At 39.1% G+C, this 14515-nt stretch overlaps 1 protein-coding gene across 1 annotated transcript in view; it reads left to right on the top strand.

Annotated features, from left to right (window-relative positions):
- Nucleotides 1-8976: 8976 nt before the first annotated feature.
- Nucleotides 8977-14515, top strand: part of SEC62 (SEC62 homolog, preprotein translocation factor) — a 30481-nt gene continuing 24942 nt past the window's right edge. The window contains exon 1 of the mRNA XM_036850416.1: nucleotides 8977-9280. Coding sequence (XP_036706311.1) covers nucleotides 9245-9280 — 36 coding nt within the window. The 5' untranslated portion in view covers nucleotides 8977-9244. The remainder of the gene's footprint in view (nucleotides 9281-14515) is intronic.

Genomic DNA, 14515 nt, shown 5'->3' on the forward strand with positions numbered 1-14515 from the left:
TCAGGTGTACAGCAAAGTGATTGGGTTTCATATATATATTCTTTTTTAGATATATATTCTTTTTTAGCTTCTTTTCCATTATAGGTTATTACAAGATAATGAGTGTAGTTCCCTGTGCTATACAGTAAGTCCTTGTTGGTAATCCATTTTATATGTAATAGCATGTATATTTTAATCCCAGAGTCCTAATTTATCCATCCCACACACACAGTTATTTTCATTAATACACTAAGCGACTTTTACCAAGGGTCACACTAAAGCCAGAGGTCTGTGTTCCACAGCAGAGGTAAGTGCTACATCAGTGATCTAAAATCTATACCTCCTCTGAAGCTAGCACTCTGTTTGGGTCTGACTTACCAGATCAGGCTCCTTTTTCTCTTATCAGGAGCTCCCATTGCTCTCATGCCCCACATTGTTCCTTCCAAAGCTCTGGTCTCCATGAGGACCACATCCATCACACTTGTTGTATATGCCTTCACAGAGTTCAAGGTCTTTTTCTTGGAAAGATGTTCAGCCCCAGTGCAGATCCATGGATGCAAACAGATTCATAGTGAGAGATGAATCTTCTCTATGATCCTCTCTAGAAAACCATACAAGTTCTTTTCCAGATCAGCCCCAATTAAAAAAAAAAAAATCATCTCCTCAGATATCACAAAAGGAAGCAGTTCTTGGGGGGGTTGGGGGGGGGGGAATGGAGATTACAGTACCCAAAGGTCATATTAATTCTCATTCACAAACCATTCCTAACTGCTGGTCTCTAGAGAGTCAAGCCAAACTGATAATTTTAAAAGTAAATAAATAGTGGCTGTATCAATTTACATTCCCACCAATAGTGCAAGAGGGTTCCCTTTTCTCCACACCCTCTCCAGCATTTATTGTTTGTAGATTTTTTTGATACAGCCACTATGCAGAACAATATGGAGGTTCCTTAAAAACTAAAAATAGAACTACCAGATGATCCAGCAGTTCCACTCCTGGGCATATACCCCGAGAAAACCATAATTCAAAGAGAGACATGTACCACAATGTTCATTGCAGCACTATTTACAATAGCCAGGACATGGAAGCAACCTAAGTATCCATCAACAGATGAATGGATAAAGAAGATGTGACACATATATACAATGGAATATTACTCAGCCATAAAAAGAAATGAAATTGAGTTATTTGTAGTGAGGTGGATGGACCTAGAGTCTGTCATACGGAGTGAAGCAAGTCAGAAGGAGAAAAACAAATACCGTATGCTAAAACATATATATGGAATCTAAAAAAAAAAGGTTCTGAAGAACCTAGGGGCAGGACAGGAATAAAGATGCAGACATAGAGAATGGACTTGAGGATACCGGGAGGGGGAAGGGTAAACTGGGATTGAGAGAGTAGCATTGACATACATACACTATCAAATGTAAAATAGATAGCTAGTGGGAAGCAGCTGCATAGCACAGGGAGATCAGCTCAGTGCTTTGTGCCCACCTAGAGGGTTGGGATAGGGAGGATGGGCGGGAGACGCAAAAGGGAGGGGATATGGGGATATATGTATATGTACAGCTGATTCACTTTGTTATACAGCAGAAACTAACACAACATTGTAAAGCAATTATACTCCAATAAAGATGTTAAAATAAATAAATAATAAATAAATGAATGAATAAACTATTTCTTATAATATTATCCCAATTAATATATGTAGAAGGAATGTTGACAATAGAAAATCAGCATTTAGCAACAGAAATAATTATTTCAGGCAAAGATAATTAATGAGTGCTAAAATGAGTGGGCAAAAGTATGATGAAAAGCAGGATATTTACATAAAGTATCCTCTATTAGATGCTAATTAATTTCAAAGGGAAGAACTGTAACTTGACAGTAGTGAAACCTGGCAGATGCCGTCTTAACTAAGTGATCAAGGTTAGCATCACCAGTGATGGAACACATCAACTATATTCCTCCTGATAGAATGTACTGAGCAGGGCACGATGTCACTTCTGTGACATTCTTGCCAAAAATTCATAACCTGAATATAATCATGAGGAAACATCAGACAAACCTAAATGAGCAACATTTTACAAAATAACTGGCCAATACTCTTCAAAGAGTCAAAGAAAGACAAAGAAAAACTACTGTTTCATTGTCATGAAAGACAAAGAAAAACTGAGGACCGGCCCAGATTAAAGACTAACAAAGCATGAAAACTAAATGCAGTCTAAGATCTGGGATTGAATCCTGAGCAAAAAAAGTAGTAGGACATGACAAAATTTGAAAAGGTCTGCAGATTACTTAGTAGTACTCTGTCAAGTTAATTTCCTGTTTTGAAAATGGTACTGTGGTTACACAAGATGTTAACATTTGTAGAAGCTGGGTGAAGAGTATATGTGAATTCTATTTTTTTCAACTTTCTCATAAGTCTCAAAGTATTTCAAAATGAATAGTTGAAAAAATTAAAAATAAATTCTAAAAAACATGGTTGAGAAAAATTCACTTATAATATTGGTTTGTGGACAGAGTAAAAAATACATATTATTTAAAAGAAATATCTTCACTCTTGAGTTTAAGACTAGACAAGAAAGCTTTTTCTTTGATTAGTCATGTGTAGAATTATTCAGGCATTTCTTAAAATCACACTCTAAACTCTCAGCATATACTTTATTACCAAAAGTTGAAGTTCAGTATAGCAACTGTATGTAAAAGTACTTAGATAATCTTGGTCTGTCCTTGTTACAATATCAATAGACCTCTGCTGGGAACTGTTTTATTATGACAACCGAGCACTAAATTCACTAATCTTCAGGTCAGCAATTCCTGGATGTATAGAAGAAGAAAGTTTTCCATTTGGCAGATGAAAAATCAAGACCCCCAAATCCCTCTCCTTAGGAAGTAGAGCTTAGGAAAAGAGCCTAGTACTTTTTTGCTGTTTGCTCTGAAATATAGCACTTTAAATGCACTGAGTTCATTTCCAGTGGGGGTAGGGGTGACCCTGCATAACTCAGAAGCAACCTGTAGGGGAATAAAAAAAAAGGCAAGTGCAGTCATGGGAAGCAGAAGATTTTACATGTCACATAGGAATATAAAATGTTATAGTTAGTAGTTTCTTATATAGATATACAAAAAAATTGAATAACTACGGGGGGTAGACCCATAATTACCACAGCCTCCACCAGATTATTTAGATAATTACCTAAAAGTTAACATATCTACTCCGTAAGATTTACTGGCCTTTTGTTCTTTTCATTTCGGAGAAATCAGCATTACTGGACCAGTTCTTGAGCACAAGTGCTGTCTGAAAATTTTCTGAGGCCAATATAATGTGAACAAAATATTAATCAATAGTTGATCTAAAAAAGAAATGGAAAATTTTATTCGAGCCAAACTGAGGATTATAACCAAGGAGACAGTCTTTCAGAAAGCTCTGAAGACTGTTCTGCCCATTAGAGATCAAAACACAGTTATATAAGTTTTTGAGACAAAGGGTTATATGTCAAATGACTATTGACAATTTACATAATCCAGATCTACACATACAAAGCAAGTAGTGGTCATGCTAACTTTTTTTGTTTTTTGTTTTTTTAAATTTATTTTGGCTGCATTGGGTCTTCGTTGCTGCACATGGGCTTTCTCTAGTTGTGGTGAGCGGGGGCTACTCTTCGTTGTGGTGCGTGGGCTTCTCATTGTGGTGGCTTCTCTTGTTGCGGAGCACAGGCTCTAGGCGCACAGGCTTCAGTAGTTGTGGCACATGGGCTCAGTAGTTGTGGCTCGTGGGCTCTAGTGCGCAGGCTCAGTAGTTGTGGCGCCTGGGCTTAGTTGCTCCACAGCATGTGGGATCTTCCTGCACCAGGGCTCGAACCCATGTCCCTGCATTGGCAGGCAGATTCTTAACCACTGCGCCACCAGGGAAGCCCCATGTTCGTCACAAGATTAAGAAGGAATGTTATTTCCTAAGGAGGGCTGGTTAGTGCAGATCCACAGTACACACTAAAGGGAAGGTAGGAGGCCCAAACAGGCAAAGAAAAATTTTTATGTTTAAGTTTTTCTTGTCTTGACATAAAATATGAATTTTATTTAATCAACAAGAAGAAAAAATGTTAGGATTTTTCTCCCAATCTGCATGTGAGGTCCAGGTCTAGATGCCCTGGTTTTCTTGGCCCTCCTGACTTCAGGTTCCATGAATTCTGTGCCAATTGAACTTCTGTTCTCACCCTTGCCATCCCTCTCCTCTCTTCCCATCTTCATAGATGTTGGGTTTGAACAGAAAACAAGCTCTAGATATATTAATAACCTATGAGGTTTAGCTTTCTTTCCTTGTCCAAAAGGTTTTAATGTGGGGGATTTTTTGCTTCATCAAACCCTGTATTTTCTCTCAGATTGCTGGGTTGGAGGTAGGTTGAGAAGGTGGATCCTTACACGTCTCTGTTCTCAGGTAAGACTACTATTATACAGGAAACCAAGCACAATGACTGAAAGCTAGAGTCTCTCGTCTTGCACAAGGAAGTGCTTCCTGCATCAAATCTAGGGAAGCTTATTAAACCGGTTTTTTCTAATTTCATAGAGGACTATAGAGATAATAGAGGCCATGTATATAATGAAGACTTAACATAATTTTGTCCGTCTTGTAAGTATATTTCTCTCCATTTACGAAAGCTGTAGAGGATAAGGACTATGTCATTGTCATCATTCGTTATTTACTCCATTGACACCCATTCACACTAAGCCAGGCACTGGACTAGATATTGAGAACAGCAGAATAAGACATGGTACCTGCCTTTAAAAGGTTCACAGTCTGGTAGAAAGAAAAACAACAAATTATACTATTTGTTGTTTAAATTGTATTATATATATATTATATATATATATATATAATTTATATAATTATTTTACATATAAATATATTAAAACTATATTAAATTATATATACTGTAGCACTGATTGTATGAAATGTTGCAGAAACCCAGAAAAAAGGAACAGCTAATTCTACTGAAGAAAGAATTCAGGGAAGGTTTCACTGTGGAAGTGTTAGGTTTCCTGACCCTTGAAGGATCTGCCAAGAGAGAAGGGGAAGAAAAAAATAGGAAACATGTGGGTATGAAAAGGCATTTGGCAGGATGGGGGAGTAGGAGGAGAAGTGTGGTCTCACAGTACCAAAGATGAAGCAGGAAAGGAGTGAACCAGGTGATTCTAAGGAAGAAGATGATGGTTGGATATGGTCAGCTGGCACATGGCAAAGGCTAGAAAGCTAAAGTCTTCACTGCTCAGACTCCCTTGCAGCTAGAGTCTGGTTCTAATTCAATGCACTGGTTGTACATCAGAAGGACAAAAGTGATGAGGAAGCCATCTCTCTGCTGCCGGCTGGCTTCCACTTTGCTGGCAAGCAAGGTCTTGGAGACACAGGGCTCTTCTACAGCTCCAGTGTTCAGCCTTGATTGCGGGAGTTAAGAGGCAGTTGCAGCAGTGCTGGCAACAACTTCTGATCCTGGCTTCCTGGCAGGTTGATCACAGCTATCTGGTAATTTCTTGAACTCAGCGTTGCTACTGTGGACTCCTCACTCCTCCAAAGTAGAGATTCCCCTGAGTGGTTAGTTCTGCAGGGTCTGACAGGGCCAGGCTTGATTCCGCTCTTGCAAACTTTCAATGATTTTGGAAGCATCTAATCCCCCTAATTAAGTCTTTACAAACAGCAACATTAGTAGTACCATCTTCATTCACACACACGGTACTCATGATTTCCTTATCTTTGCTCTATGAGTTAGGGTTCAGTGCAAAAAAAGAGAAACTAATCTGTGTATTTTAACAAGGACTTAATTAGGGGAATGACAAAACAATTACCATTTCGGTTAAAAAGTCAAAGTGACTTTTAAAAATGTTCTTAGTCTAATATTAGCGTACTAAAAATTCATGTATTGTGCTTTTTTCAAAACAAAATATTTACCCTCATTTTTCAATAACATACTCGTTGTCTTATTTATGCTGTTTCCTGAGTGGAAGTCGGAAGAATCAACTCAATTTAAAACATTAACTGAAATTTTAAATAAAATTAGCTTTACTGTATTTTATTTTATATTAAACATATCTATATTAAATTTTTTTTCTTTGTGATAACAGCATTAAGTAACTGACATTATCAATTAACATATTTTAAAGTGCTTTTATAAAAATAATGCCCCAAAAGGCCTGGGCATTATTTGCTATACTTCCCTACAATTTTTTTCTTTTCAGTTTAGTCACACATATATATTTAACATACAAGATGGACCCAGAGAAAGTGTTATTTAAAACAAAAACCTAAATGTATCAGTTTCCAGTTTGGATAAGTCTGATCAATGGGAATACATTTCTATATACTATTCCATTCCACTTACTGGGATGGTAGATCCCAGGAAACTGACTTTTTCAAGTCCCCACCTAATCACCAGTCCTCAAGCGAGGGGATCCAGATCAGAGAACCCTTTGTTTAGCAGAGCATGGTAATGAGTTTTTATATATTTATGCAGCCCAAGGAATCCAGTAAAGAGCAAAGACCTCAAATTCTCTACTCTATATGGCAAGAAAAATTCTGAGTTTCAGCCCCAGGGAGAAGTAGTGACAGAGTCCAGGGATAAACAGAAGTTTTGCTTTGGCAAAAGAAAGGGAGAGGGGCAATGTGCCTCGATTGGGTGAGAAATAAAAGTCAAGTGACAGGAATGAGATTGCAAATTCATAAGGAAATCAGAGCAAGAAGTGGCCAGGAGAGACTCCCCACTACCACCATCAAAGATATAAATGGGGTGATGAGAAGAGTGCTTGAGCTATTTTTATATAAATATTAAATGGAGGGAGGACCCAGAAACGTGACGTTTGGGTTATATGTGCAAACAGTAGCCATCCTTAATGTTGCTGTACACTCTGGGGAGCAATGGTACCTGGCGGGTGGTTAAAAAGGGAGTGGAGGATGGTCTGGAGCGCAGAGAGGGTAGAGTTGGGGTGGAACGATTAGCAGGCTTTTGCAACAACGTTTCAGGTAGGAAATGATAAAGACCTAATCAAAGCAATGGCAATAGGAATGATGAGGAAGGGAAGAATTCCAAACATCTCAGTTGCAGAGTCAACAGGATTGCTTACTGATTGGCATGGTTGAGATACCTCCAAGGTTTCTAGCATGAGTGATTAAGTGAACAGTGATGCAGTTACCAGAGTTTAAAAATACAGTAAAAGAGACAGGTTTTGGTGGGGGGGGGGGGGGGGAATGGTGATTTCTAGTTGGACATTCAGTGGAGATATCCAGAAGACAACTAGAAATAAACATTTATGCAGTATTTTGGAATTAAGCTGTAAACATGAATAAGAATCCCCAGAATGCAGGGAGAAAAGGGAAGAAGATGAGAATGGAAGCATGGTGGCCAGGAACATTGAAAAGCTAGGTAAAGATAGAGGAGCCAAAGAGAAATCAGAAGGAACAACCTGATACCATGAATGCCAAAGGAGGAGAACAAATTAAGTGCATGGTCAATATTGTCAAATCCTTAATAAGATGCTACAATTTCACATGAATTATTAATGGATGGTAGAGGTAGAAAACAAATTGTTGTAGTCTAAGGAGTGAATGTCAGTGAGACGTGGGGAGCATAAATTAAACCTCTTCTGAAGAAAAAGGTGGTAGGGCAGTAGCTAGAGAGGTAGTTATTTTCCACGAAGGGCTTTCATTCCCCATCATAGTCCTAACCTAGCATTTTGCATCTAGTAGGCACTCAACATCTATTAAATGCAATAATATTTTCATTTATAAACTAGCTTTCCTATGAAGAGAATCCAGTGTTCTCCAAATAAAACAGTACAAAACAGATCTACCCTCATTTTGAATGGGGAGGACTGAAGGAAATAAACACATTTCATATTCTGTGTTATGTTTTGGGTTAATTGGTAAGAATCATCATTTTCTCTCACCCCTCTCTGACTACACACACCCTGATTGTAGATTATAGAAGGAAAAGGAACCAAACTTGCTGATCCTGTCCCCAGACTGCAGAATTGCATAGTCCAAAAATGAACTTTAGCTGTTACTTCATAAAAGATTAGGCATCAAGATGCCACTATTTGCCTTAATTACATATTTAATTGCTATTAGGTTACATATATATGGGAAATGAAGAATTTTTTAAAGATATAATAGATGCTCAGCATAACATTAAGTGAAAAAGGCATATTATGCAATATGATCTCAATTAGGGGGAAATATATACACACAAAGTATGAATAAATACTAGAAGAAAATAAACTGTTAACAGATCTTTGGACGGTAGCGTTAGGAATTTTTATTTCCTTCATCTTCTCTGTAAATTCCCAATTTTCTATTATTTAGAATCTCCATTAAAGTCATGGTAATTTCTATCTAAAAACACTAACTAGCAATTTAAGCCCATTCTCTTTGATCTGGGTAGCTCTAAAATAACAATAGTTATAATAGTAATTCACCAGACTCCAAGTACCCTGCAGTCTTCTTAATTCCAACTTCTTAGAATCTCTCTCCTTATTCATCGTATTAGTTGCTTGTACTTTCCTGAGTTCTCTCTGACTCGGATTCTAAAGGTGCGTTTCGAGAAGCAACGTGGAGAATGGAATGGGGAATCCAAAGTTTGTTTCAGATGAGCCCGACTACCCCCTATATTGTACGGGGAGATAATTTGGCTTAGGTCTCGTCTGTGCCATCTACCAACTGTGGAGCCTTAGATAAATCTGTTCATATCGCTGCACCTCAGCTGTCTCGGCTTTCCCATCTTCAAAATGGGATTAGGAGCATTTACACGTGGGGAATAGATGATGCAGGGCTCACTGGCAAGAAAAGAAGTGCCACAGTTAGAGATGTCTAGAATTCCATAGGTCTCAGGAAATCATCTGTAAAAGGCTCCACCCCAAACCTACTGACTCCGAGGGGCGTGGGGCCCCCGGAATCTGTATTTTAATAGCTTCCCAGGTGATTCAGATGCCCAGTCAGGTTTGAGAACCAAGGACTCTTTCCAGTCCTCCTGTTCTTTGATCCACTTTTCAACTTCCTTCTGGTCCCAGCGATTTCCAGTTCCTGCAACAAAAGGAGCCAAGGAAAGAGGGGAGAGAAAGCGCAGCCAACACCCGGCGAGCCCTCCTCGTACCGGCCTCTCGCCAGCCTCCCCGTTCCGGCGCTAGCCGGTAGGTTACATAACAGCCCCGCGGCGCGCTCTCGCGATATTTCCGCTGCCCCCGCCTACCTCCACGTCAGAGGGAACCGGGCGGAGCGGCCAACATGGCGGAACGCAGGCGACACAAGAAGCGGATTCAGGTAGCAAAGCCGAGCCCTGGGATAGGGGACTCTCGGAAGTGGAAGACGCAGGGAAAGCTCCCGGGAAGGGCGGGCGAAATCGAGGACGAGGTGGGGTGGGGTTCCCCCGCGAGGTCGCCGGTTGCGGGCTGAGTCGTTGTGAGGGGCCTGAGGAAGGGCGGTGTTGGCGACGGCGGAGACTGAGGCGGAGGTGCTGGGGCAGCGGCGGAAGGCGGGAGGAGCGGCCGCCAGCCCAGGGTGGCGGTGGCGGCGGTGGCGGCGGCGGTGGCGTTGCCGGCCTGGGCCTGTGCCTGGAGGTCCGCGTCCTCCGAGCGCAGACACCGACCCTCCCCGGGCTCCTTCCCTCCCTTCTCCACGCCATCCTTTCGCCTTAGCTGTCCCGAAATTAAGGCCGCGATAATTAGGGTAGAAGGAGGCGGAGGACTGACCTAAAGCTGCCCGTTCTTTGTGCGCAGATTGAAGGACCGTAGGAGGGGGGAGTGATCGGGGTTTGGTCAGCTGCCCCAGGGGCCCAGGCGGCGATCTGCGTATCCAGATGTTCGTTTGCGTGCAGCCTCCTTTCTCCTCACAGTTATTAACTTAAGCGTCCAACTGAAGCTTTCCGGCTTTCTTTCAGCGACACAGTGTAAATAAACAAAACTCCCTTGGTACTGCAACGAGCGGGTCCCGCCCAGAAACCTTTCACATGCCAGTGTGTCATCCTCATAACCTACATAGCATCCCTCCCTCATTCCACATGCATGTCATCTGTGTATTTCTTCCTTGCAATTTTCCCCCTGTTGTTCTTGCTCTTTGCCGAGAGGATTAAATATGGGGAACATCTTAGACTCAGGATGTTTTGTTGTCTCCTTATTAGTTCCTGTGCCTAGAAACCTTCATATGTCGTCATAAATTGATGGCGTGTTGTAAACTGTTAATATACTAATCACAAATTGTTACACTCGTCATTGTCTTTCTGTTCCTTACTATTTCATTGCTTAGATGACTTTCTAATGTTTTTTTCCCCCATTTTTATCACTTAACTGACTGACAGCACAGGTGATTTGAGCTATGCAAGTTAAAATTCTCCTGAAAACTCTGAAGTACTAGGGAAAAAAAACGATGCCAGTGATCAGTAAATTTGGAATTTTAGAATTAGGCAGAAATAAGAAAGTAGTTTCAAAAAGAGTGCAGAAGGGGACCAGAGACAATTGCCCCCCAAGTTCAGTCAGGTCATAAAACCAAGGCTTAAGGTTATTATGGAAGAAGTTTCTAATTATACTATTTCTAGTCTTTCAGAATTTAGTGTTATTGGTCAGGTATGGATACAAAATATACTTTTATTAGAATTTGTATTGAAGTTGTCAAATTAGGACTTACTGGACTTATATTTACACACATGGTACATTTTATGGCCTTAAATAAACATTGTTTTTACAGTTTCAACTGTTCTTTAATATTGTTGTAAAGGTGATCCTAATTCACTTTGAGTAGCTGCTCTATTTCAATTGTGATCTCATATTAAGCAGAAAGATAGATTTAAAAACCTGTATAGTAGTGGTAGTGACTGGGAGCTAAAACTTGTGCCTGTTTGTACCCCAGTGTCAATAATTATTGGCCATGTAACTTTGGTCAAGTTACTTAACTTTTTTCCTCTATTTCCAAATCCATAAGAAGGAATATTTACCTTAAATATCCTCATTGGGTTGTTGTGGAAAAAATAGGTGCGTGGGTGACTTGTTATTAAAGGTTATAAAAGCTATTAAAAGAGTGCTTAGCACATAACTCCTTTTTCCCCTTCCCCAAGGATGAAGGCTTTAGGATAATTTGTTTTGGTTTTTGTTAAGCACTCTGATATGCTGAAGAAAGATTAACAGTTATCTATTCAGTAAATAAACCTTTGAGTTGTGAGTTCCGTAAAGAATGGCTATTTACTTACTGTTGTTTAGTTGAGGATTAGATAAGTGTGTGAGGATCTGATTGTTAAAAATCAAGTTGGTATACTGCTAAGTGAAAATAAATAACATTTTTCACCTCCTCCAAGTTCTCTACATAGCTGTGCTATGTAAAATGTTGTGGAGATCTTGGGAGTGCTACCTGGACTACTACTGTGCAGTGTCAACAAATTAATAAAAGTGTACAATATCTTATAAAACTCCTTGGTTTTTTTCCCTCCAGAGAATCAGAAACTCTATAATATTGGCATTACTTTAGACAAAAAGATCAAACGTAATGACCAAGTTCAGAGTTGAAGTTACAGAAAAAATTCTATTGTGAGACTCTGGGCAAAAAGATCTGTAATATTAACTCAGTTTCCTGTTGCTACTTGATGTTTCATGTTTAGAAAAGATTTTTATGTTTAGTAGATTTACTGACCTTGAATTGTAATTTGTATATTGGGGGAAATGATTGATACAAACAAACAAGTTCAGGGTTTTAAAAAGTAGTTAATTTGTATGCTTTTTCTTTTTTTTTTTTAAATTTATTTTATTTATTTTTGGCTGCGTTGGGTCTTCGTTGCTGCGCGCAGGCTTTCTCTAGCGGTGAGCGGGGGCTACTCTTCATTGTGGTGCGCGGGCTTGTCATTGTGGTGGCTTCTCGTTGCGGAGCATGGGCTCTAGGTGTGCAGGCTTCAGTAGTTGTGGCTCACAGGCTCAGTAGTTATGGCACGCGGGCTTAGTTGCTCTGCGGCATGTGGGATCTTCCCAGACCAGGGCTCGAACCATGTCCCCTGCATCGGCAGGCGGATTCTCAACCACTGCGCCACCACACTGAAAACCAAAAGTGAGCTACGTGTTCACTGACATTATATTGCAAAGTTTTCATGATTGAGATTCTCAAGTGAGAGTGATCTCAATTCAAATTAATAAAACATTTGAAAGTAAATAATTGTAAGTTTTCTAAGAAATGCAATTATGTAAGTTTTTAAGAACATTAAAATCAGTGCTTATAGGTTAACAAAGTGCTGCTTACTAGAAGGGTTAATTGAGAATCCTAATACCATAAAATTTTAGAGTTGAAAACGATTTTCAAATAGTAGGGGTTTTTGGAATCCTTTTGCACAAATGGCAGCTCTTATGTAAAAGCAGAGGGGTGGGCCCAAAGCCCTATCACCTCAGTACCCCACTACTTCACTACCATTATTCCTCATCCTTAAGCTACTTTTAGGACCTAGATCTAAAAGTATTACTAGGTATAAAACATATTGATCTAAACCATTAACATCATTTTACAGATACACTGAGGTTCAGTGAGGTTATGTGGCTTGACCCAGGGTCACTCATCAAGATAGTAAAACCAGGTTTAGACCAAGTCTTCTAATTCCAGTTGAATGTTCATTCCACCGCACCATTGATAAAATAAAAAATAAAAATAAATTGTTTTGACTTACTTTAATCTTGCAATCTTTATATTAAATTGTACAACAAAGACTTAACGAGACTTGTCCCTGCTAAAGAGACTCATCCCATTTAGTATTCTGCTTATGTGTAAGGTATCTAGTTGAGTTTTGGGACATTGAAATGGCTTATTCATTCCTAGAAATTTTATAATACCTGCATCTCAATTAACTTTGTTGCACCTATCTGTCTCCCTGTCAGTAAAACCCTGACATATTACGAACCAATATGCTTAATTTCAGAAAAGGGAAAGTTTAGGATTATGCGCTCTGACTCTGGGACTTTCTGAAGGAAAGAGATGGAACCCAGGAAGCCAGTCCTAAGTGAAAACTACCCCCAGAGGCTTAATGAAGGGCTTACAATGGCAGGGGATGGGGGATTTTAGAAGGGCACTGCCCAAGTCAAGATACAGAGACTCTTGTAAAGCTCTATTAGTAACATACTGTGTGACTTTAAGCAGATGATATATCTAAGATCTCCAGCTTTCAGATTTTAACCTGTTAACCTATTTGCATTTTCACAAATATTTTATACTGTTTGTATAAAGATACAAATTGACAGTTGGTGAACTAATCTTTTTCTTTTGCTCAATTCATTCAACAAGCTTATTTATTACCTAAGCTTATTTCTATTGAATATAGCAATTTTTAAAAATTCTAGTTGTTTTTGGGGGTGGGAGGATGGGGAAAAAAAATTCTAAGTCAAAAATTCTGTAAGATTGAAGTCCATGGCTTACTGACTCTTGATCTAATATTTTTTTTCTCAAAAAGATTATCTTAAGTACCAAAAATAATATATAGTTAGAAATGGTAACCCAGTTTCATTGTAGTATTTGAGTGTTGAAGTATTCTAAAATAAAAATAGTATTTGTTAAATAATTTAAAAAGAATGTTCTACCCAAACTTTCAATATTTGTAATTTTGGATTAAGAGTTGCAACACCCGGCATCTTGGTGTTTGGGTTGGCAGTCCAGCCTCAAAACTACTGGTTCTTTGCTTCCTCACTCTAAGATATTTGAGCTCATTCATTGAGCTACAAAGTTCTCTTCATTCAAGGCTTGATGAGCTGGTTTCTCGTTATTAGTGGGTGATGCTATTCGCAAAAGGCCTTCACTTTTTGTCAGAAGGTTTCTAGAAAAGTTAGGAAAATATTCTGAAGATTTCTTCACATCAAAAGGGAACAAAGAGGGGAGGTACTATAGTCTAATGTATAAACAGGAAGAGGATAAGACTGTTTTAGCCTGCAGCAGGGGAGCAGTGAGAATGAAGATTCCTTGGCAGGCTCTTCTATATTACTAGCTTCCCCAGGTCATATTCTCTTGGTGCTCTTCTGTAGCAATCTTTCTTTCTGGCTTTAAAGCCCCAGCAGAGGGCACAAATCCTGTACTGTTAGAGGCAGTCTACAGTATGTATGACTTATATGTGGTATAATGAATATTTCATAATATTTCACAGAGGATAATAGAAACTTTTTAAGGATTTGAACTTGAAGGAGGAGCAAGGAAGGAATCAGTTCTGTTGTACCAATATGTTGATAGAATTCACTACTTTTCTAGTCAGATGTTTAAGGGAAGTTAACTGATACTTTAAGAAAGTATCAATGAATAAGTAACTCTGTGTCTGGTTGGGAGAGATTATCCAAGTCCATGTTTTGTGGGTCTGTTCTCTTCATTCTTGCTTTGTAGTGCCTTTACCAAGGAGGGGAAGGGAATGCAAATAGAATACTTGAGTCTGTTTTTGCAGTTGTGGAAAAGAGTTTGGTGAACTTGAAGTTAATTGTTAAAATGAGATTTTAAGATGTGGATTTATGTATTATCAGATTCCCTATTATATCATAATAGAACTGACTTTTCAGTTTC

This window comes from Balaenoptera musculus, chromosome 4 (genome assembly GCF_009873245.2).
Source record: "Balaenoptera musculus isolate JJ_BM4_2016_0621 chromosome 4, mBalMus1.pri.v3, whole genome shotgun sequence".
NCBI lineage: Eukaryota > Metazoa > Chordata > Mammalia > Artiodactyla > Balaenopteridae > Balaenoptera > Balaenoptera musculus.